Source organism: Apostichopus japonicus, chromosome 15 (assembly GCF_037975245.1).
Source record: "Apostichopus japonicus isolate 1M-3 chromosome 15, ASM3797524v1, whole genome shotgun sequence".
In the NCBI taxonomy this organism is placed as follows: domain Eukaryota; kingdom Metazoa; phylum Echinodermata; class Holothuroidea; order Aspidochirotida; family Stichopodidae; genus Apostichopus; species Apostichopus japonicus.
Genome location: NC_092575.1, coordinates 27,616,139 through 27,644,096, shown reverse-complemented (window position 1 = coordinate 27,644,096; position 27,958 = coordinate 27,616,139). Strand labels below are relative to the sequence as shown.

The 27,958-nt window shown below is 36.8% G+C and overlaps 2 protein-coding genes across 4 annotated transcripts; one reads left to right on the top strand and one right to left on the bottom strand.

Annotated features, from left to right (window-relative positions):
- The first annotated feature begins 149 nt into the window (after window positions 1–149).
- On the top strand, window positions 150–17,091 carry LOC139980950 (pre-rRNA 2'-O-ribose RNA methyltransferase FTSJ3-like). Of its 3 annotated transcripts, none has more exons than XM_071993018.1 (18): window positions 150–327; window positions 989–1,094; window positions 2,096–2,222; window positions 3,144–3,243; window positions 3,800–4,018; window positions 4,476–4,690; window positions 5,561–5,742; window positions 6,617–6,727; window positions 7,196–7,297; window positions 7,458–7,500; window positions 8,169–8,428; window positions 8,818–8,920; window positions 10,474–10,567; window positions 11,124–11,492; window positions 11,944–12,046; window positions 12,771–12,858; window positions 14,067–14,254; window positions 14,502–17,091. In XM_071993018.1, exons 1-18 carry the CDS (start codon window positions 261–263, stop codon window positions 14,710–14,712), a joined length of 2,688 nt encoding a protein of 895 aa, XP_071849119.1. In that variant the 5' UTR covers window positions 150–260; the 3' UTR covers window positions 14,713–17,091. The 3 variants fall into 3 exon arrangements, with proteins under 3 accessions (XP_071849119.1, XP_071849118.1, XP_071849116.1); XM_071993017.1 differs by lacking the exon at window positions 7,458–7,500 and adding an exon at window positions 7,378–7,420; XM_071993015.1 differs by lacking the exon at window positions 7,458–7,500 and having other exon boundaries at window positions 7,196–7,340.
- On the bottom strand, window positions 16,707–27,958 carry LOC139980953 (serine/threonine-protein phosphatase alpha-2 isoform). Its single transcript, XM_071993022.1, has 7 exons — window positions 27,723–27,958; window positions 26,723–26,854; window positions 25,841–26,071; window positions 22,527–22,631; window positions 21,075–21,298; window positions 19,918–20,052; window positions 16,707–19,162 (listed from the first exon to the last, which is right to left on the bottom strand). Exons 1-7 carry the CDS (start codon window positions 27,775–27,777, stop codon window positions 19,064–19,066), a joined length of 981 nt encoding a protein of 326 aa, XP_071849123.1. The 5' UTR covers window positions 27,778–27,958; the 3' UTR covers window positions 16,707–19,063.

Below are 27,958 nucleotides of genomic sequence, written 5' to 3'. Positions count from 1 at the left end.
TATATGTCACCGATTCAATTTTTTTTCTATTCTAATGAACTCCCAACAAGATTATTTTTCGTGAAGGTGTCATTTATTGTTTTAATTCACGTGTTACCGCATTGCGTAATTGGTACAAATGCTACATGTGCTCCATTCATGCCACTACTCCTTGTGGCCCGAAGTGACAAGTGCAGATATAGGCCTAACACGAAATTTATACCGAAATACGTGAGGCAAAGTATATCATAAAACTTAGGAAGTGTATTGGTCTTAGCAAAATGGGAAAGAAGGCGAAAGTTGGGAAGCAACGGAAAGACAAGTATTATCATCTTGCAAAAGAAACCGGTTTGTAATTCGAACGTTACATCGTTTTTTGTTGAAGTACTTTTCCTTTAGCATTAGCCTAACGTAGCCTAGGCCTAACTTTGTTAATGAACATCCAAATTTTCGTGAAAGTGGTGAGTAGCGTTGGCCTACAGGCTACATTAATGTAGTACCAGCTTCTTCTAGGATCAAAGTATGTTTGTAAATTATAGAAACCTGAGTTATACTTTAATGGGGGCTGTGTCATTCCGCCATTGGTACTTTCAGCCATAGAAAATGTGCACTTTCTGCCATAGAAAATCTTAGGCTAGGCCTAGGCGGTATTGCTTATTTAGTCAACTGCGGTTACGTTTGTATTGCACTAGTGGTTATGTACTCGATCATGGGTTACCTAAGGATGCACTCTCGCTTATTTATGCTCATCTTCTGGTAAATAATTCAGTTATTCTTCCGTGCTTTCTTTCTCTTGTCTTTTACTTTCTTAAGATCATTTAGCCTTGTAAAAAGTATTTCTGTTTTGCTTTGTGTTAAACAGTGTTATGCTTTGTGTTCGATAATATGAGAAATAGATTTTCTTAACCGATGATAAGGCAGATAGCCACAACCATATTTCTATAGCAATATGTTTGATAATAATTTAATGTTAAACAAAGTAGCCTTACAATTTGCTTAATTTCCACAGGTTATCGCTCAAGATCTGCCTTCAAGTTGCTCCAGTTGAACAGGAAGTTTGATTTCCTTCAAAAGTCTAGAGTTCTCATTGATCTGTGTGCTGCACCAGGAGGATGGTAAACATTATTTATTGAAAGATAATTCAAGCTTATTTCAAGCTAATATCATTCTTAGCTGATGAGCTTATCCATAGTCCTCATATCTGCAAATCCTGTTCGTTGTTTGGAATGGATTGAAATACAGTTAAAGAATTAGGAAGAACACATGACTCGTACATTACCATGGCCTTGGAATTATGTGAAGAACTGATGAAAGATGTACATACTCAAAAAGTAGTATAATAGTTACATATCCTAGGAAAGCTTTGAACAAATATGAATGGTATCTTTCAAAGCAGCTGGTTGTTCAGTTTGATTAGAATACAGTGTCACTGAGGGATGGGACTGATATAAAGAAGTCTAATATTTCATGGTCACAAATATAACATACATTGGAGATTTTGAAGCAATGATGTTAATATCTTCACTTTGATCTGATGTATATCACTTGCAGAAACATCAACAAAACTGAGCTTCATTTTCTCGTATGTGTCTGAAAGTTATTTCCGTGGTAAGATGAAGGGAGGGGATGGAGAGAGGAGGGGTGCATGTGGTTGTGTTTGAGGTATTTCAAATGTTTTTGTAAAACTCAACTTTTTGTAAACAATTCAGGGGAATGATTTATGGTGGCAGAGATTTGATTTTTAACAATGGAAGCCAAAAAAAGATTTAACTCTTCAAGAATAGTAGAAGCTTGAGGACATTTCCTTCATCGATACATTGACAAGTATTTATGAAAGTAAAATAAAACTGTTAGCAAACTGCTTATCCACTAGAGAGCCTGTGTAATAGAATGTGTAAAAGTAAGTAGGCCTGACGTTTCGATCCTAGCAGGATCTTCTTCAGAGGCTTAATGACAATTACAGTTACAGTAGGGACAAAAACACGTACAGAAAACAGACAAGTTAATGTATTTATGAATACGTATCTGATTAGCTTCATATTTTATTTCCTCTAGTTTACCCTGATCACATCCAGTACTCAGTTGTAACTCATGTTTTATGTGTTTTAATTTGAAGGCTACAAGTTGCATCAAAGACGATGCCGGTGTCCAGTGTGGTGATAGGTGTGGATCTTTTTCCCATCAAATCCATCCCTCGTGTATCAACCTTTATAGGGGACATTACAACAGAGAAGTGTAGAAAGGTATACTTTTAAAGCAGCATTTTGCATCCTTTTCATGATATTTCTCAACCTCACTGACTCCACTATGCCATAACGACATACATAACTAGCTTATCCATTTAAATCTTACTTCAAATGGTGGCATAAAAGTCGAAAAATTTGCAACATTCAACTTTGTTTTTCTCCAAGATATTTTCCATTGGGATCCCAATTAACCTCGCCCATAATATGAATATTTAAACACTACGAACATCATTGACCAATCCAACACCAAGTCTGATTTGTGTACAGTCTATATGGCAGTTGTACCAGGGAGTTCCATTTCATCTCCCTGGTTGTACCAACGCAAAGTCTTGAATCTATTTTTAGCAACGGCTCATAACTAAACCTGCATCTTTGATTGGTTGAATTCAAACCAGTGGGTTTGGGGTACTGTATGCGATTAATTTTAAATGTGGAATTTTGTTGTGGATAATTTTCTCATTCTCTGCAAATATCCTTAATTACTCGCCAATTATTGATGTTTGCAGGGAAAAACTTGGCTGATATCTTAGTTTGCTGTTTTGTGATTGATATATGTGAAAAACTTGATGGACATGTCAAAAAATAGAAAAGGGCAACCAAACGCAAAATGCTGCTTTAAGTTGTTTATAGAAAGTCGGTATTGTCACTTTTGGTCAAAAAAGCCTTACCTCTTGTATTGACTATTAAGCATTGCAAATGATTGGAATGGAAATACTTGAATTGATATATTGTTTGATGAACAAATAATGCAGTGCCCTTGAAGCAACATATTGAGTTGATGTTAATAGAGTTTTTTATGCTATATTTTATGCAGATGAATTGTAACCTTAGTGATGATGTATAATATGTTTGGTTAAAGTTTTGCTGAAAACATAAATAGCCACTTCAAAACATTTTCCCTTGTTTATCTTTATGAAGACCTTGAAAAAGGAACTTCACCATTGGAAAGCTGATTGTGTCCTTCATGATGGCGCCCCCAATGTTGGTACCAACTGGTTACTGGATGCCCATACTCAAGGTAATTAAAGTACTTTAATGACATAAAAATGTATCTTTATCTAAATAAATTTAAAGGTTGAGCAGTTTTGTAAATCAAGCCTCTAGATTGTATTCACCTAGAGATTCACCATACATAGCTGACATGAACTCTACAACTGGTATAGTGATGCCCCTTTTGGTTTCTTGGTTCTTTTGTTGTTGGTGGAGGTCAAATGTCCTTGGAGATCCCAAGTGGCAAGTGTCTGGCAAAAAATGATACACTAACTTAATCAGCAAATACATGGTTGGTGAATATAATAGTTGGTTGCTAGGAGCCTAGGTGTCCCTTGATTGGTAATAGCTTTTGAGCAGCTTTGGTGGAAGTGAAAGGTCATTTGCCATAGACTGGTCAGATCTAAAAAAGCTGTGGTCCCAATGGGAAAATGTTATAAGGTACTTGGAAATGCTGAACTTTGATTCATGATGGAGTAAATCCTTAGAAGTTGAAATATTTATTTAATTTCGGGGCAATGTGCATCCTCTTTCTTTGATTACCTCTATGTTTACACAAATTTTCCTTTTTCTCTCTCATCTAGCCCGTTTGACCCTCCAAGCAGCCAAGCTTGCCTGTGAATTTCTCAACAAAGGGGGGTGGTTTGTCACCAAAGTGTTTCGCTCGAGGGATTACCAGTCTCTCGTCTGGGTGTTCCACCAACTCTTCCGGAAGGTTCACGCTACCAAACCTGCTGCATCTAGGCACGAATCAGCAGAGATATTTGTAGTTTGCCAAGGGTTCATCGCCCCTGATAAGATAGGTGAGTAATGTAGCTCTGTGATTGACACTTCATCAAGCATTTCTTTCATGATCTAGGAGAGAAGGTGGTGGAAGTTGGCCAGATTGAGAGCTTTTGAAGATGACTACTTCAAAGTTGGTATGTTGCAGTGAAAGAATACTTTGACAGGATATATTATCCTTAATGAAACAATCAATTCCTTCAATCATGAAGTTATTTACTTAGGAACTTACTTCATCATATTAATATCAAAGGAAAAATACTGCCCTAGTCCCTTTGGGAGGAGGGGCAGGAAGGAAGTATAAGGATGATGGTTGAATCTAAATGAAAACAGATTATCCAACTTCCAATAAATGGCAGGAATTTAGCCCTGACCTGGTTCAGGTTTGTTCCATAATTTAAAAAAAATTAAAGTTAATATTTTGCTAGCAGCATTGGTTCCCAATGTATTTCAACTTCTGTATATTTTCTTCCTCAGATCAAAAGTTCTTTGATCCCAAATACATCTTTAAGGAGCTTCCAGTCGAGACTGCAAAGCAGAAGTTGTTGATTCTTCAAGATCCAAGCAAACAGAAAAAAGCCAAAGCAGAGGGTTATGCTGAAGGGGAGAAGATGAGTCTCTACCGGACAGTCAATATGACCGACTTCCTAAACAGCGAGGATCCGGTCATCGTCTTGAATGAATGCAGTGAGGTTCGTCCATTTTCTCTTTGAATTTGTGTCATGTAAACAGAGTGAAACCGATGTTTCACGTGTTCCTGTGTTGGATATGGTAGTTCCTTCTATCGCCTATGAAGGTGTATCAACAAATGAACTGCAGTTGTTTATGTCTTTAGATGCTACGCAGTGGAAGCAAATCTTTAACAACAATCTGAATGTCAGTCACGACATTGTCGTTTGTGAATTGTGTTATCTTTCTGGTTTCACGGTCGTATAACTTGTAGCCATAAGAAGCAAAACGTGGTACGTTTAGTGTTAGAAAATTGTAATGATAGAGGAACTCAATCATACAAATTCAATGAGACTCATAACCTAATTGCAACAAAGTTTTAATTCGATTGTTGCCTTGACCACCCCTCAATGCCCTTTTCTGGGTTGTATTAAATGAAGTTGGGTGTTTTCTTCTATGAAACCTTATGTCAGGATTCCTTCCAACACTTGCATTGTGGCAAAGATAGGACTGAGGGCGCTGCTTCAACCTAGGCCTGGCTTCTTCACTGGTCAGAATTCTGGACTTGCTTATGAATTATGTGCATCAAAATGTGGTGTTATTATGTTTAGGTGAAGTTTTAACAAACCCAATCCACAGCCTACATTTTGCATTTATTACCCTTATGTTATTACACAGAGCAGACATGGGTGAGGTTAATTCAGTTGGATGGCGTTTTATGCACCATGTTGTTAAACACAATTAATTCCATGCTTATCATAACATTATTTGTTGAGTTGTAATTCTCTTACTAATACGGTTTGTATTGATACGTCAAGTGATGTACTTTTGATGCCCATTAAGAAGATACAAACTCAATTTGCGTTTACATGGTAATTTTTGCTTCCATTCAGTTAATTTTTGACGCAGAAGAAATAAAGAATCATCGTCTGACAACGGAGGAAATTAAAGAATGTGCAAAAGACATCAAAGTCTTAGGCAGAAGAGAAATCAGGCTCATACTGACATGGCACAAAAATGTCAGGAAAGTCCTAGAAAATGCTGCCAAATGGCACAAAGAAAAGACACAACCAAAGTTAGTATAATTTTTTTTTATTATTACGATTTTCCCTTTAATTGGTAGTTGGTGTTTTAAACTCTTTTAATATTCATCTCTTAGAGCTATGCATAAACATGTGGGTTGTTCAGTGTTGCAGCCAGTGGGGCCAATTTTGAGTGCTCATGTCACTCTCATACTGTACTCTATTTTATGTCTCAAAGCAGTCGTACTAACAGTATGAACAGTTCCTACCCTTTGCCTGATAGTTCTAAACAGCGTATTCATACTGTCAGCATAGCTTTGAAGCAGGACGTGAAAGTACAGTATTTAAAGACATTGTCCCAAATAGTCAAGTGTTGCACAAAGTATGGAGACTTGGAAATCAGATGATAAAAGATAAAACAAATGTTTCTAGGCAAATAGAGAAACGTTAGTGGTCTTCATGCATATTCATGAATATATTGGGGTTAGACTGCACCTGCTAGGGGTCTTGAATATTCAAAGGAGAGCACAATGGTACATTTCAACTTTATTGTATAATGTCAGGACACTATGAAACATGAGTCTTTTTTTGTTCTCTCTACCAACTGCTAAAACTCTCAAAATCTTGATATCTGAGTCTTTTAAGTTATTTTACAGACCTGCCAATACTTATAGTATAAACAAATTGAAATGTTCATGAGTTGTCAGGATGGAGAGATCATGGACATTTATGCCAGTAAGGTTTGTCATTGTGACCTGCGCTGCATGTAACATGGTATGACCCTTAAACTAAAATCACTAACCTAGGTATTATTAGATATTTCACACCTGTATTGCCGTTCTTTCTTCAAGGAGGTTTAAGGGTGAGGATGGCTCCCAGATGATATAGAAATTCTCTTTTCTTAACACAATTTGGTTACTTTTTTAGGGAAGATGAAGAAACCAAGGTGAAAGAGGAGGATGAGGATAGTCTGGATGAAGACAAACTTCAAGGCGAAGTGAAACAACTCGAAGATGAAGAGAAGAAAGCTGCAAGAAGGTAAAATCCCTTGCTACTTCTTGCTATTGTTCATCATTGCTATTATTTGTTATTGTTCCATCGTTGCTATTGTTTGTGGTGGCTATTGTTAGTGATTGCTATTGTTGTCATTGCTATTGTTTGTCATTGCTATGGTTCGTCATTGTTATTGTTCGCCATTGCTATTATTCCATCGTTGCTATTGTTCCATCATTGCTATTGTATGTCATTGCTATTGTAAGTGATTGCATATCTAAGGTAATAATACAGAAAGGATGACAGAAAATTGATTGTCCAGCAAAAGTTGTTGACCTTTTCTAGGAAAAGTTGATCCTGGTAATTAGTGTATTGTTGGAGCCTATAATTTTTTTACATCTAGAGATTCCATAAGGAATTCCCTTCTTAAACTCATAGAGATCCCCTTTTTGTGAGATGTCTGTAAAATACTCCTGATAGCACAAACATTATGTTAAACATTCATGTCTCCAGATTGCAGAAGACGACTACTAAGAAGAAACGTAAATTGAGAGAGACTCTTCAGAAACTAGGCATGATGCAGAGCAGTACCACAGAGGATGAAGGACCAGACAGGTTCTCATCACTCTTCAAGCTACAACAAATTAGAAACAGAGAGGTGAGTCGTATACCACAGAGGATGAAGGACCAGATAGGTTCTCATCACTCTTCAAGTTACAACAGATTAGAAACAGAGAGGTGAGTCGTATACCACAGAGGATGAAGGACCAGACAGGTTCTCATCACTCTTCAAGTTACAACAAATTAGAAACAGAGAGGTGAGTCCTGTCACCTTTGACCTCCTGGACATAAAGATTACATAGTTAAATGATTACCTACAATTCACTGACATAAAAAGAATGAAATAAGAGTTCCATACAGTACAAAGCTTGTATATGTGTAGGATTGCAGCTAATTTGCATAACATTTTACTTTGTAGTAACAGGTAAAAGGTTGCTCTATGTTAGGAAATGAAGCTTTGTGTGTTTTAATTTATATCATACATCCCCTTATATTTAAGGACTTTATTTGATGTTCAGAAATAAAGGTTGCTGGGGCAAATTGCAGACTTGGTTTCATGTTCTAATTATTTAATTTTTATTATAGTTTAGGTGTGACTGATTGAAGTATTTCTATTTTCCACCAAAATATTCCGAGTAATAACAAATAACAAGTCTAATTAGTGATTGACAATAACATTTGTAATCTTTGATGCAAATTTGGCTTTGTTTAGAAAGATGGAAGATACTGTGGGCTTTGGCCTATACCTGTATGTTTAGATTTATACAAATTAAACAAGACTACCTTGGGTGTGAAACATGTCGTTAGATGCTGATGTAACAAATAATGATGTCTTTTTGACATGACGTCTTTTTTGAAACTGAAATGTTAGTGTGGAAATCCAGATGGAAATTTAAGAAAAGAATTTTCTAATGATGAATTGCAGCAACTGTCTGAGGTAGAGAAAGGAGATCTGTCCTTCCTGGACAAAGAAGAAGACGAAACCGAATTACCAGAACTGCCGGTCAAATACGTCCTTTCAAGGAAAAAGACACTGGATGACCCGACAGACCCAGACGATGCAGATGACGAGGAAGAGTATGATTCGGACATTCCAAGTGACCTGGAGGAAGAGGAGAAAGCCCTGCTCAGGGAGGAGAAAGCTAAAAAGAATCCACAACCCAAACAGGATTCCGACTCAGACAGGTGAGGATCTTTATCTCAACTTTGTCTGTGGTTTAATAAAGATCTGAAATATTCAACCGACTTCTTGAAATTTCTATTAGGTAGATGCATACAATGTATCTAAATATGAATATTCATGATGTCATGTACAACTGCACACAGAGCTGTGTATAGCATGAAGCTGCTTAGGGTTACTCCACACATGTTGGTACTATAGATTAGATATGATATAATTCCCTCCCACCACCACCTCCCCTCCACCACTGTTCACCTCCCATCTCTATTAGGGAATGCACTGTGTAAGGTACCTAAATTAGTTAAGAATGGTTTTGATATCTTATATAGAGAGACAGTCATTCAAGATGATACATTACACAATTTCACTGTTGAGCTGTTTGTTTTATCGTTAGTGATTCTGATGAAGAAGCACCCACTAATCCATTGATGGTTGATCTAGATGAATCCAATTCAGCGGTCCGTGCTCAGAGGACAACCAGTCTCTGGTTCAGTAAGGTAGGAGGATGACATATCTTTTTAACACCAAGAATGGTCCCTATGTGGGCATTATTAAAACACCAAGAATGGTCCCTATGGCAAGCACCCTGGTCTGCGCAGATAATCATGTAAGGTAAAAGAAGTGGTGTATGCTTGCACCCCTGTATCGCACCCTTGTAGTGGGATATTTGCACCCTTGTGAGGTTTTATGTGAAGTCATCAGTCATGTGCCTACTAACACCCCTGTTGTAGTTATTCTTCTTTTTTAGCTCATACCAGCATGCTGGTGTGAGCTATTGTTACAGTGCGGCGTCTATCACTCTATCATTCTATCACTCTATCCATCAACAATTGGTAAAACCGCTCCCACTCACACAGTGTTTAATGGAATTTCATGAAACTTGGACCCAAGGACCATTGGGTATAGGGCCATCAGAGATGGTCCGAAATTTGGGGTCAAAGGTCACCTGTGGGCCGTAATGGGCCATTTTGTGGAAATACGCAAAATGCTTCTTCTCCTACAGATTCCATGGTACAATGTTGAGGGTTTGTCACGATAGTACTATGGAAGTTTTATCTTCAGGGTGTTCATGAATTTGAGATCAAAGATCAACTAGGGGTCTTTTGTGGCCTGGGCCGCATCCCTATATTTTCAAATTGCTTCTGTTCATACAGTGTATGGCCAGTTATAATGAAACTTGGTCACAACGTTCCTCGGGATGAGGGTTACGAGTGGTGTTCGGAAAATTGAGGTCAAATGTCATTTAGGGGGTCATCGGGGGTCATTCTTTGTAATATTTTCAAATATCTCAATCTCCTCAAGATTTCGATGGATCATATTCAAAGTTGAACTGATGATTGTTGGATTGTGTATAAATAAGGTGATGCCTAAAAATTTTGGGTCAAAAGTTAATTAATTACAATTAATCCCCATTGTTTAAAAAAATCTGAGCCTTCACATTTTTCCTAAGCTCCTTTAATTTATCTACCAGTCTCTGCAGTGTTTGTTTACATTTGTGGTTAAGCTCTGCAGAGACTGTTAGTGGAATTAAAGCACGATTGGGAGTTGTTATTAACTGTTGATCTGTAAGCATGAGAGCCCTATAGCCAATCAGCACTTGCCGATTCTTAAAAGTCTTTGAGCCTGAGGTATGTAGGCAGCCAGCCAAAATTTTGGGAAGGAGTGCTTGTGAAGTTATTTCTGCTCAGGTAGAGGGGGAGAAAGTTTAATAGGGTAGGTCAGTGGTATTGTTTGAGAGAGTGGGTAAAATAGGACTTAAAGGGGGAAAATAGGAATTATAGCCAGTGGTGTGGCCAGGATTCTGCTAACGGAGGGGGGGGGGGGGGGGGGGGTTATCGCCGTTTTGAACTAGGGGTATAAATTTGTCTTTGAACCTAAATTGTTTGGCCTCACGGGCCCAAAATTGGTGGAATCTGAAAAATGGCCTGAAATTTGGTGGGCCATAAAGTTTTGTGGGCCCTACAGTTTTGAGCTCGAAAAAGTATGAGCTTCTGCACCATTGGTGCTCTAGTTTCTATTCTTTTTAATTTTTATTCTGTTCTTGTTTTAGGATGTTTTTGATGGTCTAGAGATGGAGGAGGATGAAGATATGGAGATCTCTCAGATGAGTGAATACTACCAGACTATGGGAGGATCTATCAGAGGTAAGGAACTATAGGGATATTAGGGGGGCAAGAATGTGGGAGTATCCACCAGAGTTAAAGAATCCATATGTGGGGGTGGGGGGTGGGGGAGGAACAGGAACATGGGAGGATCCATCAGAGATGATAAGCATGGAGGTAACAGTTAGAATCATCAGCCCACCTTGTCTGGAGAATGGGATGTGATGGGGTGGGAGGATTGAATTGTAATATTTGCATTGCTTCCTTTCCCCACCTTTTACCTAAGTCCTCTGTAGTGTTATTATATAATATTATTGATTGTAGTAGGGGACTTTATATGCAAGTTCCTGCAGGTAGTATTGTCAAAGTTAAGTACATTTGTGCTATGTTCATTTCTTTCATCAGACAGACAATATTTATTTACTAAAAATAAATTTATTTTGATGCAGCTCTTAAGTAGTGAGACAGTTAATGAGATGCATTAACATTAATAGCAAATAAACACTGCATAAAACTGGTTAATTTTGATTGTGTTTGGCTAGCCCTGCACGTGAATCTTTTGTAATTTGCGGTGAAATCATTTGAATTGTCATTGTAGAAAAACCTGCTGGAGTTGATGCAGACAGTGATGAGAGCGATGGGGAGATGGGGGATGAGGAGGGTTCATCAAAGAGGGAGTCCTCTAGGAGGGTATCTTTCAATAAGACTGTATTCAGTATGGACGACTCTGGTAAGAAAGGTGAAGAAGAGATGATGTTATCCGATGAGGAGGAGGAGGAGGAGGAAGAAGAGGCAAGACCATCTCAAAATGGCCGACTGAGAGGAGATGAAGATACTGATAGCAGTGATGATAGCGACTACGATGAGGATGTATTGGAGAGCTCGGAGAAAGGGAAACGAAAGAAACCTTTAAATAAGACTTCCGTAAATAAAGATGGATTTGAGATTGTCTCAGCAAAGAAACCAGGTAAGTTTAAAAGTTATCACAGTCTTTAGTTTTGAAAGTGGGTTGATTGAATCTTAAAATGATAGTGAATACGCATGAAAGGGGTTTCAATTGTTCTTTGAATCGCTTAGCGGAAGCTAATTCGCATATATTGTTTTTAAGTGAATAGCAAATGCTTATCTGCTGCAAAAAAAGCAAAATGTGTAGTTAGAGTCTAGAGGGCCTGGCTTTTCCTAGCAATGATCTCAGTTTCATTTGTCTGTTCCATCTCTGTTTACCTATTCAGAAGATCCTGCTAGAATAAAAAAGTTAGGCCCTCTAACTTAAAAATAAAGTTGTAAGTTTCACATAGTTAGTGTTTTATTTTTTATTTTTTATTAAGCAGGTTTATGTTTCATAGGGTTCCTGGGTTGTATGTGAATAATTTTGCAATTAAATGAAAAACAATTCTCTATTAATTACTTTTCGTCAGACACGAGGCACAAGAAGCTTGATCCTTGTGGTTTAGCCATCGGAGAGAAGATTGCCACTTCCAAGAAGGCCCGTCGGGAGGTCATTGATCACGCATATAACAGGTAAAATCATAAGTTGGTTACCATGGTTTCTGTCAGAATTGAATTGCAACGGTTAGCGTTAGAGCATATCTCACACTGAACAGGTTCAATTTAAATACAAAAGCATGAATGGTTGCTAATTTCATCAAACTTGACATGTTACATTAAAAATTATCTTGTTAAGTTCCTTCTTTAATTTTGGGGTTCGTGGGCAGGGTGGGGAGAGAAGCAGTTAAGTAGTTTTATATCATGTCAAAATAAAATATTCAGATAAAATTATGGATTTCACTGTTTTTTCTTACATATAATTAAGCATGTTTAGAGATGAAATACCATTGTGTACTGTATCCATGTTGAAAATAATTGGCTTATATTGTTGTGTCTGAAGACCAGTGCAAACAGACAGACCAATACGTCTGGTACGACCACAGTCTGTTTAGGCCATCGGGTACACCAATCACTCAGATGTAATGATGATCACAAATACCAGACAAATATGTGAGCTTCTTAAGTCCATGTGGGCCATGATACATGGCATCAAAGTTCATTCTGGCCAGTAATTTGTTGCTTTATGGCCCTGGTGCCTTTGACAGTTACTAATGTTTGATCAAGTTTTTGTTTGATTTACAGCCTTAAACAAACTAGACTATAGGATCACAATCAAAATGAATTTTGTAGTGAATAGATTTATTTTCAACAGGTTGATTTATTTCATATTTATTTCATGTTTATTTTGATGTGTTAGGTACGTCTACGGGGAAGAAGAAGGACTCCCAGAATGGTTTGCGAGAAGTGAGAGGATCCACTGTAGGAGAATAATGCCAGTTACAAAGGTAAGATAAACACAAATCCAGCTTTATCCCCCCCCCCTGCCCCTTCAACAAACACAAACCTCATAGCAGAAATTATTGGTTATACACTTTGTAAATCCTTGTGACAATCTGTAATTATTTATAAAATGTCAAGTAGTAAGATAGAAGAGATGGCAATGATGTAAAACATTTCTTCACTTTGATCTGAAGGGTCATACCCAATGTGGAATTAATTTAACTGAGCCTCTCTCTCTTGATACCATCATTTCTGTGTCAGTGGTCACATTACATGCTGACAAAATCTCATCATTTCACTAAACAAAGCCCATTCAAACAAGCAGTTATGGATGTTGTGTTGTAGATTTTGATACTATTCTGCTTGTATCTCAATCGAGGGCAAGGAGATCAAGATTGGGCCACAGGGACAATTATGTTTTTGCTGGGTCTACTTTGAAAATCACCATAAATTTATGCTACACTCTGGGGTCTATGAAGAACTTTTATCAAAACAGGATTATTCTTTATCCCAAATTTCTGGACCACCTACATGGCCAGGGTCCTCTCTATAGACCACAAGCCCTGGTGCAGAACTCCTGGAACCACCCCCTCTCCCCCTTCCCCCTTACTGTCAAGCCTGACCTCAGTGTGGTAAATGTATAATAGCCATACCAATGTAAATCATGGCCCTGTGTATCGTCAGTGAAAATGATGAGGGGAAACCAGTTGAGGAGGGAAACCAGCTGAAGTAGCTATATGTGATCAGCAGTAATTTGTTTAGGGAGGATGGTGATGTCAGAAATGTAAGTTGAATGATCAAAGGAGGTAAAATTAAACCAACTGAGTCTCTTTTGTGTTACTTTCATTATCTCTGCAGAATGCTGTCCATCTATAATTCCTGTGTAGATTTTGCAAGTTATGTAGCATGTTATCTAGGTTTTGCTGAAGCCATTTGCTCTCAAAGCAATGCAAAAGTTTACCAATGCCTAAAATTGATATGAGATGTGATTAGTAATATATTTGTTCTATTTACGTACCAGGTAACTTATGTCACCATCTGAATCATACTAATAATGTAATAAAGAAACAGGCCTGTTTGGCAACTTGCCAAGTGCATCTTTCCACAGAAGGATGATAAGGAGGGGATAAACTATGGGGGGAACAGAGGTGTGATGTAGCTTATATTCAACTCCCATTGCCATTGTTTTCTGTCACCTCTGATTAAATTTTAGGAGCAAGTTGAGAAATACAAGGCGAGACTGAGGGAGATCAATGCCAGACCGATCAAGAAGATTGCACAGGCCAAGGCTCGCAAGAAGATGAGGTACATGAGGAAACTAGAGAAGTTAAAGAGGAAAGCTGAATCAATCGGAGACACCATGGACACATCAGAGAAGGAAAAATACAGTCAGCTTAAAACGTAAGTACAGTGTATTCAAAATATGACTGAACTCAAGCCTCATTCATGTTTTGTGTTGACATCCCAGAATTTGTGTAGTCTATGATTGAACTCAAACCAGATATGAAACTGATATTCCTGTTCTGAGCTACGACAGTGTGGTATACAAATAGGACAAATGAAATTCCATTTTGTTTGTCTGCAATTGGGTGTGAATTATCTGATTTTAATCCCATTCATGACATGTTTTTTTTCTGTTCTCTAACAGCCTGTACAAGAAGGCTGGACTGGATGGCAAGAGGAAGAAACAAGTGGCGTATGTGGTCGCCAAGAAGGGCCTGAGAGGAAAGCGAATCAAGAGACCCAGAGGTCTGAAGGGTCCGTACAAGGTGGTCGACACCAGGATGAAGGCAGATATGAGAGGCAAGAAAGCTCTAGATGCCAGGAGGAAGAAGACAGCCAAGAAGAGGCAGAAATAATGAGATGGCGACAACTCGAAGGAGAAAGTGGGATTAAACTCCCAGCTAGCTTGATGGTTGCTATGGTCTTATGTCATGTGACACATGCAAGCCTGAACTTGACCGTCTCTGGTGGTGAACACAAAAATGGTCTGTTCTGCAACTAATATCATGTTGATGGGGGCAGCAATGTTTGTACACTGTACCAAGCATGGAGGTTGCTTTAGCCCAGCTCATGTGACCTATGCTAGACTAACTTAGGTCGTTTCCAGTGGGAAACATGGAATGGGGTGATATTGTGTGACAGATGATGTCATATTAGCTAATCGAGGGAGAAAGTTGTGTATGCAGTACACTATACATGTCAGTTATATCATGGTAATGTATGATAATAAACTAGGCTTGTAATGATCAAATATTTCAAGAGATGGCGGGTAACTCTATCCTTCAGTGTGGACCATGAGTGTATCCACCATGAGTGTATGCAATTGTCCTAGAGGTACAGGTATTGCAATGAGTGCCTTGATGTTAAGACCCAAGTGTTTCAGATTGATATCCATAGGCTAAAGTTGTTAAGCATCAATGGGTTTGGTTTATCAGTATCTTTATAGTATTTTGGAGGATCTGTGATACTAAAGTTTATTTCATGGACAGAGATTTTGACATCCCAAAGATGACTTGCATTTATTTGCAATCTTCCCTAACACTAAATCTGATTAGCAAACACTTCAAAGGGCATTGTGTGGGTTAGCTAGTTAACTTCATCCTGGTCCACAAGTGAGAATAATTCCTTTAAAAGAATTACCAGGAAACATACAAACAACCAAGACAGTTGAGAGAAATAGTTGTAAACCTTAAAAGGTTATTAGTGAGTGGTGAATTTAAAATTTACATTATCTGATAGAAAGTTTAATTGGTAAATACTGGAATTGGTAACATACCAAATAGGCTTTAATATGTAATTTTAATAAATGTATTTATCAAAACTATCTCAATGATTCTGCATACTATTTATTTTCCCCTCTTGTCATATCTCAAGTTCCAAGGAAGTAAAATGGTGGCAATGTTCTCTGAAGCTTTCATTGCAGTTAAAGTGTAAGGACACTTGTTCACCCCAGTCCCCACCCACCACTGTCCCCACCCACCCCCACTCATCAAATAATTTAGGAAGAACAACAAGAGCCCAAGGGCACTATGGTTCCTTGCTTGTAAGGAATATTTACAAGGGAGCAGCACTGTCCTAAATTGTTATGTGGTCCGATGTACACACACAATATTATTGCCAAAAATATCACAAATCAACCGTTGGTCCTTTTGAGAACTTGTTGAGGACCAGGTGACTGATATGAGCAAGAGTTGGCTTTTTTTACAGAACTCACAGAATCATCCTAACTGTACTTATTAAGAATTTTAACAAAACCAAGGGAACCTTGATCTCTAATAACTTCGCAGACAAAGGTTGCAGAGGAGTCAAATTATGGACAAGTTAGAGCGGAATATGGCCACGAAAATTCAATTAAACAACTTGAAAGAAACTAATACAGGTCACTGGAGGTCAAAGGTCACCCAAATGCAGGTCAACTATTGGATTACAATAGCATAACTCCCAACCTTGATGGACATTTTGTTCTCAAGTTATTGCAAAATTTCTAGTTTTTGACCCCTAATTGACCTTGGATCACATGACCCTTATGTTTGGAAACGATCCCTTACCCCATTCACAACTACTTCAAAAATATCAACCATGTCGGACCCTGCCAATGGGAGTTATTGCTGTTTTCAATATTTTGGTTTTTGGCCTCTCACTGACCTTTGGTGACATTCACAAGCACCAAAAACAATAGGGCACACCTCACTATTGCGGATCTATATACCAAGTTTGAGTTAAGTCCAACTTTCCCTTGTTGAGTTACAGTGTACCCAAACAAGTGTCACAGACGCACACACAGATGCACACACACACGCCAACCTGACTACATAAGGAACCAAAAATGAAAGGAATGTCCAGCAACAGATTTTGTATTTGTTCCATATTATATTTGTAAACAAAGACATTAAAAGATTACAAAGGGCCAAGGACTACAAATGGCCAATTGCTTAGATATTGAAAAAAAAATTACACTTTTGTATATTCCACACATACACCACAACCTCACTTCGCATTCAAACTCTACTACAATTGGGTAGATTTGAAACACAAAACAATACCATAAAAAGTCCTTCCATTGATACTCGAGCGTAAGATTTTGTGATATTCAACTGAAATGCCTAAGAAGAAGATTTAAAAATACGCATAGACTGAAGATTTACATATAAACATGTTTAAAACATTTTCAATATAAATCAACTATTTCATTGGGACACAGAAAATTAAAAACTACCTAAAATTACCAAAAAAAAGCTGTTAAAATTCAATATTAATTTCCCTCGCATGTCAAAGGACACTCAGCTGACAATTTAAATTTAAGTCAAAGAGTTGAAAACACTGGTAAATATAGCTGCCAAAAGCTTAAAATAAAACTTAAAAGAATAATTTCAAAAACAAATTTGGTTGACACATCTAATGACACAGAAGATTGCTACAACAGACCAAGACAAACTCATCATATTGACCCAACTCTAGCAACGAATGAGTGCACAAATAACTTTGATAAAAAGAAACAATCAATCCAAAAAGCTTTGGAAAGCTCAAATTTCAATTGAAGGTCCATTTATGATAACCTATTAAACCTATTAAAAGATGAAATCTGTTTTAAGCTAGGAAAAGGAAAATAATACTTGGACAGAAATTTAAAAGGAAAACAAAATTCTATAAATTCCTAAAAACACAAAACATAACGTAACTACTATAAAGGCACACCTGCAACTATTAAATTAAAACAAAAAACTCTTTGGAAATGTCACTCAAATGTTTCCACCCTTTCTTGCACTGTGCTGGCCTTATTTTGACCAGTGGATGGACTTTAAATCACCTTCCCTGGGGCAGGGGAATTTGTGAACCATCATGCTGCAGTATGGATTTCAAATACAACAAGTTTTTGGTCAACCGAATGGAAGGCAGCATTGTTCCACGAACAGAATAAGCAACCACATTGCTACAATTTCACACAAGCATTTGCTAAAGTAATTTTTATGATGAGCTGCAGGTTTGATTGAAACTTAACTTCTAACTACTGCAATTTAAACTAATGATTTTTTAAAGCTACCTTCATACAATCCACCAAGATGTCCTTCAAAAGAAAAGAAAATTCAGATCAGAACTAATAATATGTTATCAACCTTGTTATAGTTATGTCTGCCTGACATAGACAACTGTAACCTTTCACCATAGATAACATTTATAATTAAAAGGGAGTTTTTCAGTTGCTCTGGTAACTCCAATGCTGATTTTCGAGCATTGCTACTCTGAATACACAAGTCCTAAAAATTGCTGAATTTTATGATATTTGAACAGTTTGATATTATAAGAAAAAAAAGCAACAACTAAATATGTGATTTGAACCTAACTTGCATGGAACTTATAATTACAAATCCGAACACCTACACATAGTGGAAAGTATTGCTCAAATGATGTTGTAACATGGTGCACACTGATCATCTCAACATATGCGCTAAAATATGCATGACATCTTGCAATGATAACAATATGTGACACAGCATGCAAACATACATACCATTTGTCCAAATCCAATCATTACATTATGGCATGAAAAAAAACCCTGCTCCAAACATGACAAGATTCTTCACTGATGAGATTATCAAATCTTGTCAGCTTGTTAGCAAATAATAATCTCATTATAAGCTTTTATTGTCCCGGTCAGATACACGGCAAAAGTCTCATTATGATAGTCTATATCAGATGATTCTACAAACTCTTGATATTTCAGCAACAAGATGAGAAAGCGACACCTTTTATTTTTTATCAAAGTAAATAGAATAAAAGACAAGAATGAATGAATGATGATGGATGGGTTTATATGTTCCTTAAAACTTGATAAATAAATTCCCCTGCAAGTTTTGCCAGTTTTTGGTCGGTGCATGAATCTTACCATTCCTCTACAACCCCTCTCTCCATAGATGGTATAAATGCTGAATATTAGAGTTTAAACACTGCTACTAGAATCTGTAACAATGAGTAATAATATCGATTAAAGAAAACACTTAACTTTTATGTGTATCACTCACGATAATCTGTTTAAAATTGAAGCCAATTTAGGGACAGGATATATTGACTCCTCCTATGTATTTTTGTTTTGTCACACATTTTTTCTAAACTAGCAGATCTCGTCACTCAAAACAGCCAAGGTTGTACAAACTGGGTAAGATGATTGAGATGAGGATGGATAAGGGAGACTAGGGGTTCAATCCGTCTTCACTTTTTGCCTTTGCCTTTGTTAGCAGGAGGAGTGACTGGACGACTGCTACTCGTCAGGCCTCCATATCGCTGCTTCTTCTCAGCTGGTTTCAAAATCTAAGAAATATAAACAAAACTCAAAATTGTAATAAATATACAAAATTTGAAAGAAAGAAAAGACAAAAAGAGGGAGAGATCACTGGCTCAACATCAGAGAGACAAGACTTTGGAATTTAGTTAAATATACAAACGGAACGGGAATGGGCCTTGTACAACAACTGGGTAAACAACAAAAAGAACCTTTCAAATTCTATTCAATGCAAGGCGGTTCTTAGAACTGTGTTTTTGTGTTGCTAGCTTTGTACAACTCTTGATCTAAGTGATCAATGTAAAATACACAAAATTCAATACTCATAGTTGCATTTTGTGCTGAGTAACTATCTGAATGTTAAACCAATTACACTTCCCTTTGATCGAAAACAACATTTCCTGTTTGTACATTAATCATCCACTTTGTTGGTCATAAAATACTGGAAGTAATGTGGTTCTGTGTAAATACACTGATATACATCTTTGCACTGGTATTTGATTTTTGCCAAGTTACACACAAAAATAAATCGAATTCAACTCAAGCGAATTTTGAGAGATACAAACCAAAAGAAAATAAAAGCTGCAAATGTGACAAAATTCAGACTAGCAGAATAGGAAGAGGGCAGTATTTAAGAATTATATCAATTTATCAACTAACATTTTATGTAAAGCTCAATTGTAATGTTGTGACAGGTAAGAAAAGAGCAAAGTAAATTGTCACATATTTTTTTAAATCGTACTTGGGAGAGAGCACATGAAACATTGATCACTTTTTATCTTACCTGGAAAGAGCACATTAATGTTTCATCCACACTCATCATGGCTCCAGCATTGTCAAATTCACCGCAATAGTTTGGCGCTGAAAAAAGTGTCACCAATTGTCTCTTGGCAAAGAATTCATAGCCGTCTTCTACCACCTGGAGAGGAGATTAGGCAGAGGGTTATTACTCAAGTCATTTAACACAGATATCACCAAGCAGCCCCAGGGCTAGCTTGATGACTGCTTCTGCAGACTTGACCTTTAACCTTCTGTCTCAGCTCTCAAACACATGTTGTTAGCCCCAATTTTCAATCATGGGTTCTTAAAAAAATTACTTAAATCTATAAGACATCCCTCCCCCCATATTCCCCCTCCCCATGATTAAACATGAATCCAGAATTTGCATTTTATATCAACTCTAGGCCAGCTATTCCCAGTTGAGATATGATCTCTTTTCATTTGTTGTCCAGAGATATTGACAACTTTATGGGAAACTATCGCAACAATATGTACCATTTTCAAGTTACCAAACACTGGCCTAATATTTCAAACTGCCATCGTTGTGATTTAAACAACCTTTCATTTCTTTCATAATAAAAGCCACTTTCCACTCTTGTTGAAGTCACTTTGTGTTGGAGTCTATGGGGATACATTTTGATGATTATGCCACAAATTAATCACCTCCTGTTTATTGCAGTCTGCCACTGAGCCATGCCAAAAGGTCTTTCCTTTGATCTGATTCATAGACGTTTCACCTTTAAGAGCCCTGGGATACTGATTTGTCATATTATTGATCCACCCACTCTACAGCCTTCTAAGGTTCAAATAGTCAACAACACTGATGAAACAAGGTCTGTTCCAGTTTTGTGGAAAGGCAATTCACAGCCAGGTGTTATTTAAATACAGTCTCGTACTCAAGTCTTGCTGTTTTGTTCACAGTCTAAATATTATATGCAAACATTTGATCCAATGTCTAGATAATTACCAATGAGAACATACCAAAAACCTTTGACTGCATTATAAGTATAACAGACTGAACATAGTGTTGGTTTCATGGCACTACCTATCGGGTTAAATACAAGTGAGAATTCCTCAAGAGTGTGGAATTCAAACATGTCGTAAATTTAAACATAACTTCTTTCAAATTGTGTTTTTTTTTCAAGACAGGATTTTACTGACCTGATGAGCTCGACAAATCAAGTCAAAGTCATGTTTTAACAAAAATTTGGACACCATCTCAGCGCCAAAAGTAAACGAGACCCCTCGGTCATTTTCTCCCCATCCCATAGTATCCTTGTCTGGATCTGACCAGAGCAGGTCGCACAAGAGGCCTTGGTCCGGTACGTCGGTTGGACGCATTATCCTTCTGATTTGTTCCATCTTGACCAAGTCGGGAGAGAGACCTGTTGCAAGATGAAAAGGAATGAGGTCTCAGTAACCGATAACATAGGATTATCAGTACAATGTTTACTTTACAGTACAATATTTTACTTAACAGTACAATGTTTACTTTACAGTATGTTTTACTTTACAGTAAACATGTGTGCAATTGTTGAAAGGAGACAGGTAAGTGAGCAGGGAGGCCAAGAAAAAAAAAAACATATCATAACTTTGAACACTGTATGTTTACAGATTTGACTACCACCCCTTGATTGTGGATATCAGGATGTCAAGATATTTGAAAGCCATGAACCCAATGACCTTCCCCTCTTCCTGATCAATGTAAGTGACTTTTAATAGAACTGACATTTGGCCTCGACAAGTCAAGCTGATGACTTGATTGCATTATGAGCAGCAGAGATATGACCTGTAATGCCTCATGCCATTAACAAAATATGTTTCCAGGCCTGTCAAAAGGGAACTTGGTGAGCTGGATAGCCCAGAAGGTTTGAGCAAACAAGAAAAGACAAGAAGCTATATATCATTTATAGGCCATTGGTTAGAGCTCTTCCAATTAGTCTTCTTTGCTATGTGTCGCAGTCTGTTTACGATCAAAGTTTCTATTAACATTCTACGTACATATTAACAATGATATATATGTAAACAAACTAAGGACTTTGTCCAGGCAGGCTATAATCAAGAGAGCTATCACACAATGCCTTTATCTCCATGGACTTGTGACAGCTAGTGCCTGCTGCTCCACACTATCTCCACATAATGGTTATTATACAATCCAACCCTTTACGACATTCTATGGCTCAAATTGAAATTGATGATGTACAAACACCTTTCTGAAGTTTCAAACTCTAAAGTAGCTTTTGTTATAGTTTTGTTTTTTTGTGTAGTACTTTCATAGTCTTGCCACTACTAACACGATTTGTTTACTGCTGACTGTAAGTAACAGGGTTGGCACAGGTGGGAAATTGATATCATAGTGGATATCAAGCACTATTTCATGCAAATCAGTGTAATTAGTGCTTACTCAACCATTATGCCATAGTTGTTTTTACATGATTTTGTATTCGCCAATTTTTCCCGGTATTTCCCCCAATTTCCCAGTAATCCCAATATAGAAACATATTATTCTTGGATATGAACTTATTTAATACCGGGATCAAGAAATATGATTAAGGAAATGATTATCCAAGAGGCATTTTAGTAGAAGTATTTTCAAATCCAATTCAGACTTACCTCCATGGCAACAGAATATCTTCTCATCAATGATAGCTGATATTGGTAAACAGTTAAAGCAATCAGTGAAAGTCTTCCACAGTCGAATACTATACCTCCTCTTACCTACCAAAGAAAAACAAAATATTTATTAACTTTGTCAAAAACACAAGCTACAGTAGTCAACTGACCATAAAATGAAACAATGATGGAAAGTAGCTCTTTGATAACCATTTTTTTTCTTTTTTGTACTTAAAAAACCCCACAAAGCCAATAGATTCCATAACGTCTTATCAAAACTTCTTGTTGTGTTCGATGTTCCAACAGGTTATGAAACCTATCAAAGTATAACTCAAAATAAAGATTGTATTTTATCAAAATAAACTCATTCATAGATTTTTTTACCAAGTGAAGGTTTTATGAGGCAGTAGCCTTATTTACAATGAAACAAAATCTGAATCTCAGATCCAGGCATTTTGAGTAGTTAAATAACACTCTTTTCATCTCAGACGCTGTTCAATATCAAGCAAACTTGAATAACATTTGACTGGATTAGCCAAGCATCACAACCTTCATGTACGGGGATTTTAAAATCCAACAGAATGAAAGAATTTTCAAGAGTACCTCAAAAAGCTGTTTTAAATTTAAGGAATCAAAACAGTATACTTATACAAATACATGTAAAACAAGGTAGAACAAGGTAAAACACAGACACACATACAGACTTAAGTGTATATTTGATGTATACAGTACTTTATGCCAGTTCTTTTGTTTAAATCTTGTTCCATTCTTTCTTCACAGAAACAGAGAATTTTCTTCCCTGCTCCTAAACATGAAACAATACTCTATGATGCATGAAATCTTCAGAGACTTAAATTAATTGGACACTATCAGCCCTTCTAGCACTTTCAGGGGAGCATCAATTCCCTTAAGCTTTTCAAGGTTCTAGCATTATATTAATGGTAATAGGCAAGGAATGTGACAACACAGTTAAGAGAGATGCAGTCAAGCTTAAATTGTGTCGGCAAAGATGGATGATATCGTATTGGGATTTAGTCCATAATCTGTCTTGATTAGAAATGACAAGATTTAGTATAGCATGTAACTTCCCTTCCACCAGCACAAGCCATTCCTCATCCCTCCCCTCCCCAGTGCATTGTAGGAAAGTGATGCATTTGAGTCAAAACAGTTGTTTGATAGGCCAAGAAACTTATTACTTCTACAAATGAATCGTTGCACTTTGGTCGTGACTACTGTACAACACTGTTTATATAGTTGATGTACAGAGGCCTTGCCTAACTTGCATTAATGTTTGTGTAAAGCTTTGTGCAGTTTGGTTTGTCAATAAATAATTATATGGAAATCATCTGTAGATTGCACCTTACATATCTTACATAGTTAATTATTTACCAAGTATTTATTCTTTTAAATATTAGTTTGGAATAGTTGGTAATAGTGATAAAGGTTTACAAACTTCAAGACCTTTCAACACAACATGCCCGCTTCAATATTTGCAGGAAGCAGAACTAGAAATGAGGAAACAGATCACGACGTATAATCAATGACACAAATATGATGGCCCTGATACACAAAAGAAACACACACAAAAACAGCATGCAAAATAGTATTCTCCACAATGTATACTGCACTATCATACAGGGATGGGTTCAAATGCACATGTAACCAATAACAATACATGTGGTAGGTATTGAGAACTTTAAAATAGTTAATAGGTTTATTAAGTTCAATACAAGGCAACAATAAACAGGGAACCAGGATATTATTGTCAGTCTGATATGTAGCAGAAAATTAAAAGTAACCCATTCAGTTAAGTATTGTCTCTTACGGATCAATTACTTCATATATCTATCAAATAACCATTTAAAGTAAATTACTCGATGGTCACATATTTAAATGCTTCAAACATACATGATCTAACAGGCTTATTCTACATAGTAGCCGATCTAACTATTAGCAGCTTGTGTGTTTTTTTGGTGTATGTGCATACTGTGTGGAAGTGACTGCATAGAGTTAGAGCAAGCTGACTATACTAGGATAGTAATGTCTCATTCCTTCAATGATACATTCACAACACACAGTAATAATGGAGTATGTAGCATAACAGTTTTCCTTTTTCTCGTTTCACTCTGAAACCATGTGATTTTATATAATCAAACAGAATGACAATCCTGTTACTTTCATTTAAACATTTATATTTTATCTATTTTAAATGGAACTGTTAATGATACCAAGAAGGCAACAGGAACATTTCCTGTCGTTCAGTATGGCAATTGTCTTACAAACGAAAGCTCGGCATGTTTTAGGGAAAAGCGAACTCAGACACTTTTCATCTAGGTTATTTTACATATATATAAACCTGTATGCTTATAAGTCGCATTTTGGGTCGGGTCTTCACACTTTGACAGAGTCAAATTCTGAACAAGCCATAAATGCTTTTCATACTCTTACCAAACCACATCATAATATTCTCATATAACTGGATCTAAATCTTAACTAGAAGCCTTTTTGTTGTTACAAGCATTTGACTTCTCTTGATTAACTACTCTTTTACAGCATTTGATCAAATAAAATTAACTGTTGTGTCCCACCTACGGCCTAAGGTTTTCAATGGAAGGCCTATCATAGCTTTTGCCTATTGTCATCCTTCTAGGTACAATTTTGGGAAACTAGAGTACTTCAGTTTCTAGTTACATTATCATCTTTTAACTGTTTTTTTCCCCATAAATTGAATGTTGTTGTGTTTTTTAATAGCAAGCCTTTGTTGTCTTTACCTAGATATTTCATTTTTCCCGGTTTCTTCAGTTTCATGAACTGAAGTAACCAATGATGGTACGGTATCTTTCGTTTAACATCTTTTCTTATGCTATTAACAGATCGTGATGAAGTTAGCACAATACAATACTTTAATGTACACAATGCAGACATCAGGGTCTTTATTCAGTTTATTATATACTGCTATATACATTTTATTATATACTGCTATATATACAGTTTATTATATACTGCTATATATATATGTATTAGCTGTATGTCAGTATAGCCTCAGTACTGTGAATCCTCACCTATATGATCTCATTCATGACAAAAAAAAACACTTCAAAAGCACTACACAGTTTCAGTCTGAACTCAGTCAAGCATTTCACCTTCTGCTCTAACACAGTACACATGTATGTATATTAAGCTTGTTACTGTACATAAGTGTATGTTTGAAACAATTAACTAAATGTGTGAGAGTAATTTACCTGGTACTTATCTGAATCAGATACTTTTCATATTTATTTTTCAATTGAAGGTTAAAGGCAAGTAATACTTACATTCATCATAAAACCCATAAATTCTGTTGATGCTGGCACACTCATGATTTCCTCTGAGCAAAAAGAAATTTTCTGGATATTTGATCTTGTAGGCTAAAAGCAGGCAGATCGTTTCCAACGACTGCTTTCCACGATCTACGTAATCACCCAAGAAGAGATAGTTGGCCTCCGGTGGGAACCCTCCGTACTCGAAAAGTCTTAATAAGTCATAGTACTGTCCGTGAATATCACCTGCAATGGATGACAAGAGAAAGGTTGGGGCAAATTCTACCATTTTGGGAGTCCAGTCAGCATGGCCCAAGAAGTTGTGATTCCTTCGTCATTTCAGTACAAATATACAGTCGGTTTATATAGCAGAAAGCCTATACAAGCATATTACCTAAAATATGTAACTGTCAAAAGTTTGTGCTTTAATATTCCACATATTTTCTTACATACATAACCTGTACAAACTTCCAAAAAAAAATTGATCTCGCTAATTTACAAATGAATAGTCACTAATAATTTCATCTTTCTAATATACAAATAAAACATTCAAGCCTATTCCAGCAGTCAAATACAACAACAATGAACAAACAGGCCCCTATAACCCAACCATTACCTAGTGTTATTTGTTTGCAGAACACTTTCTTGTTAATCTTTCTGAGTCTGTGGGACACAACTTTCAAAATCCTAAACAAAAGCACTGCTACACGTTATTAAATCGTGATTTGGAAATTAGAAGTACTTGATTTCTGCAATCAGTGTTTCATATACAGAAATATCAATATTCCTGCTGTTCAATTGTCTGCCAATTCAGTTGTCACCACATCATCATCATCAGTGTGGCAGCCCTCAGTTACATTTGTTGGTCGGACTGTAATTCCTTCACATTAAACTTACCGCATATCTTCAGTGGTGCTTCTAGTTCCAGGAGAATCGGTTGACTTAAGAAGATTTCTCGTGACTTCAGACAGAGATTCCTGATTTCACTCTCAGTTAACTGCACATTCTTACCCGGTTTACTCCCACGAACTAGACAAAGGGGGAAAAAAGGTAGTCAAAGATACTTTTGTCTGTTTCTAGTTTGATCTATTTCTGTGAACTTACAAACATTTGTTTCTACATTAGAAGAGAACAAGTTTCACCAAATTTTAGTCAACTATCAATAAGTTATGTCCCTTAAAATGTATCCCATAACTGAGTAAGAAGTTAATTCACTTGATTTGATGATTAATGCTACATGTAACAAGACAAAGGCTGAAGATAAAAATTACACAGTACTGCAAATTTAAAATTAACAGCAGAAATGGTTACTTCTGTAAGTTCAAGGTTTGTCTCCGGCCCAGATTCTGAAACGCATGATGGTACATGTTATCTAACTTTTCCTGTTCTTGACAAAATCTGATTCAACCCATCAATAAAATAATGTTTAACTTTAAGGTAGAACAAAACCAAACAGAGCACAATCATAGAGATAGTCTCCATCATTGTCCTGTACAAGAACATTTGTGGTTTCAGCATCGCATAGTGTAATATGGTGCACTAGATTTAGCTTCTGTGACTAGGCCAAGTAATAGTAGGGCCTAACACTATCAAGTACTGTAACAACAAAACATTAGGCTACAATGTTTGGCCTGTGTTAGTTTTAAAAACCCTTAGCTGTTGTTTGTTAAAATACGCTAATATGGCAAGCGTAGGCCTTGTAGACTATTAGCTAACATAAACAAGGTGTGCTAATCAAAAATTGATTTTAAGTAAAAGCCATTCCAACTTCAGTAGCTTACTGCCACTGGTCCCTGCCAATAATGCACTAACGTTCTTACCCTACAGTAGCCTAACGCAGTATAACAACACTAAAAGTAAGCTAGGTCCCGCCTACTAAATTACTTTCAAAACTCACCTCCTAATAATCTAGATATGATACCATCTATATTTAGTTTCTCTACTTCTGCCATTGACAACGTTTTTTTCTGTCTTATCTCAGTATGATTCTTTCAGCAATTGACCCTCTAATGTGAAATTTCTGAGGCTTATCGGAGAACCGTTTCGTGATTGTCAGGCTAACGGGTGTGCAGCACTATCGAGAACAGTGAGTGTGTAAGACAGTGTACATGTGATGTGTGGACAGTGTGGTAT

Excerpts from the sequence above, each read along its gene's own strand:
- LOC139980953 (XM_071993022.1), bottom strand. The coding sequence starts at position 27,777 with ATGGCAGAAGTAGAGAAACTAAATATAGATGGTATCATATCTAGATTA. Across the intron at positions 26,855-27,722 it reads CATATCTAGATTATTAGGAG|TTCGTGGGAGTAAACCGGGT; the intron begins GTGAGTTTTGAA and ends CCCTTTGTCTAG. Across the intron at positions 22,632-25,840 it reads TTATGGGTTTTATGATGAAT|GTAAGAGGAGGTATAGTATT; the intron begins GTAAGTATTACT and ends TTTCTTTGGTAG.
- LOC139980950 (XM_071993018.1), top strand. The coding sequence starts at position 261 with ATGGGAAAGAAGGCGAAAGTTGGGAAGCAACGGAAAGACAAGTATTAT. Across the intron at positions 328-988 it reads TCATCTTGCAAAAGAAACCG|GTTATCGCTCAAGATCTGCC; the intron begins GTTTGTAATTCG and ends TAATTTCCACAG. Across the intron at positions 12,047-12,770 it reads ATTGATCACGCATATAACAG|GTACGTCTACGGGGAAGAAG; the intron begins GTAAAATCATAA and ends TTGATGTGTTAG.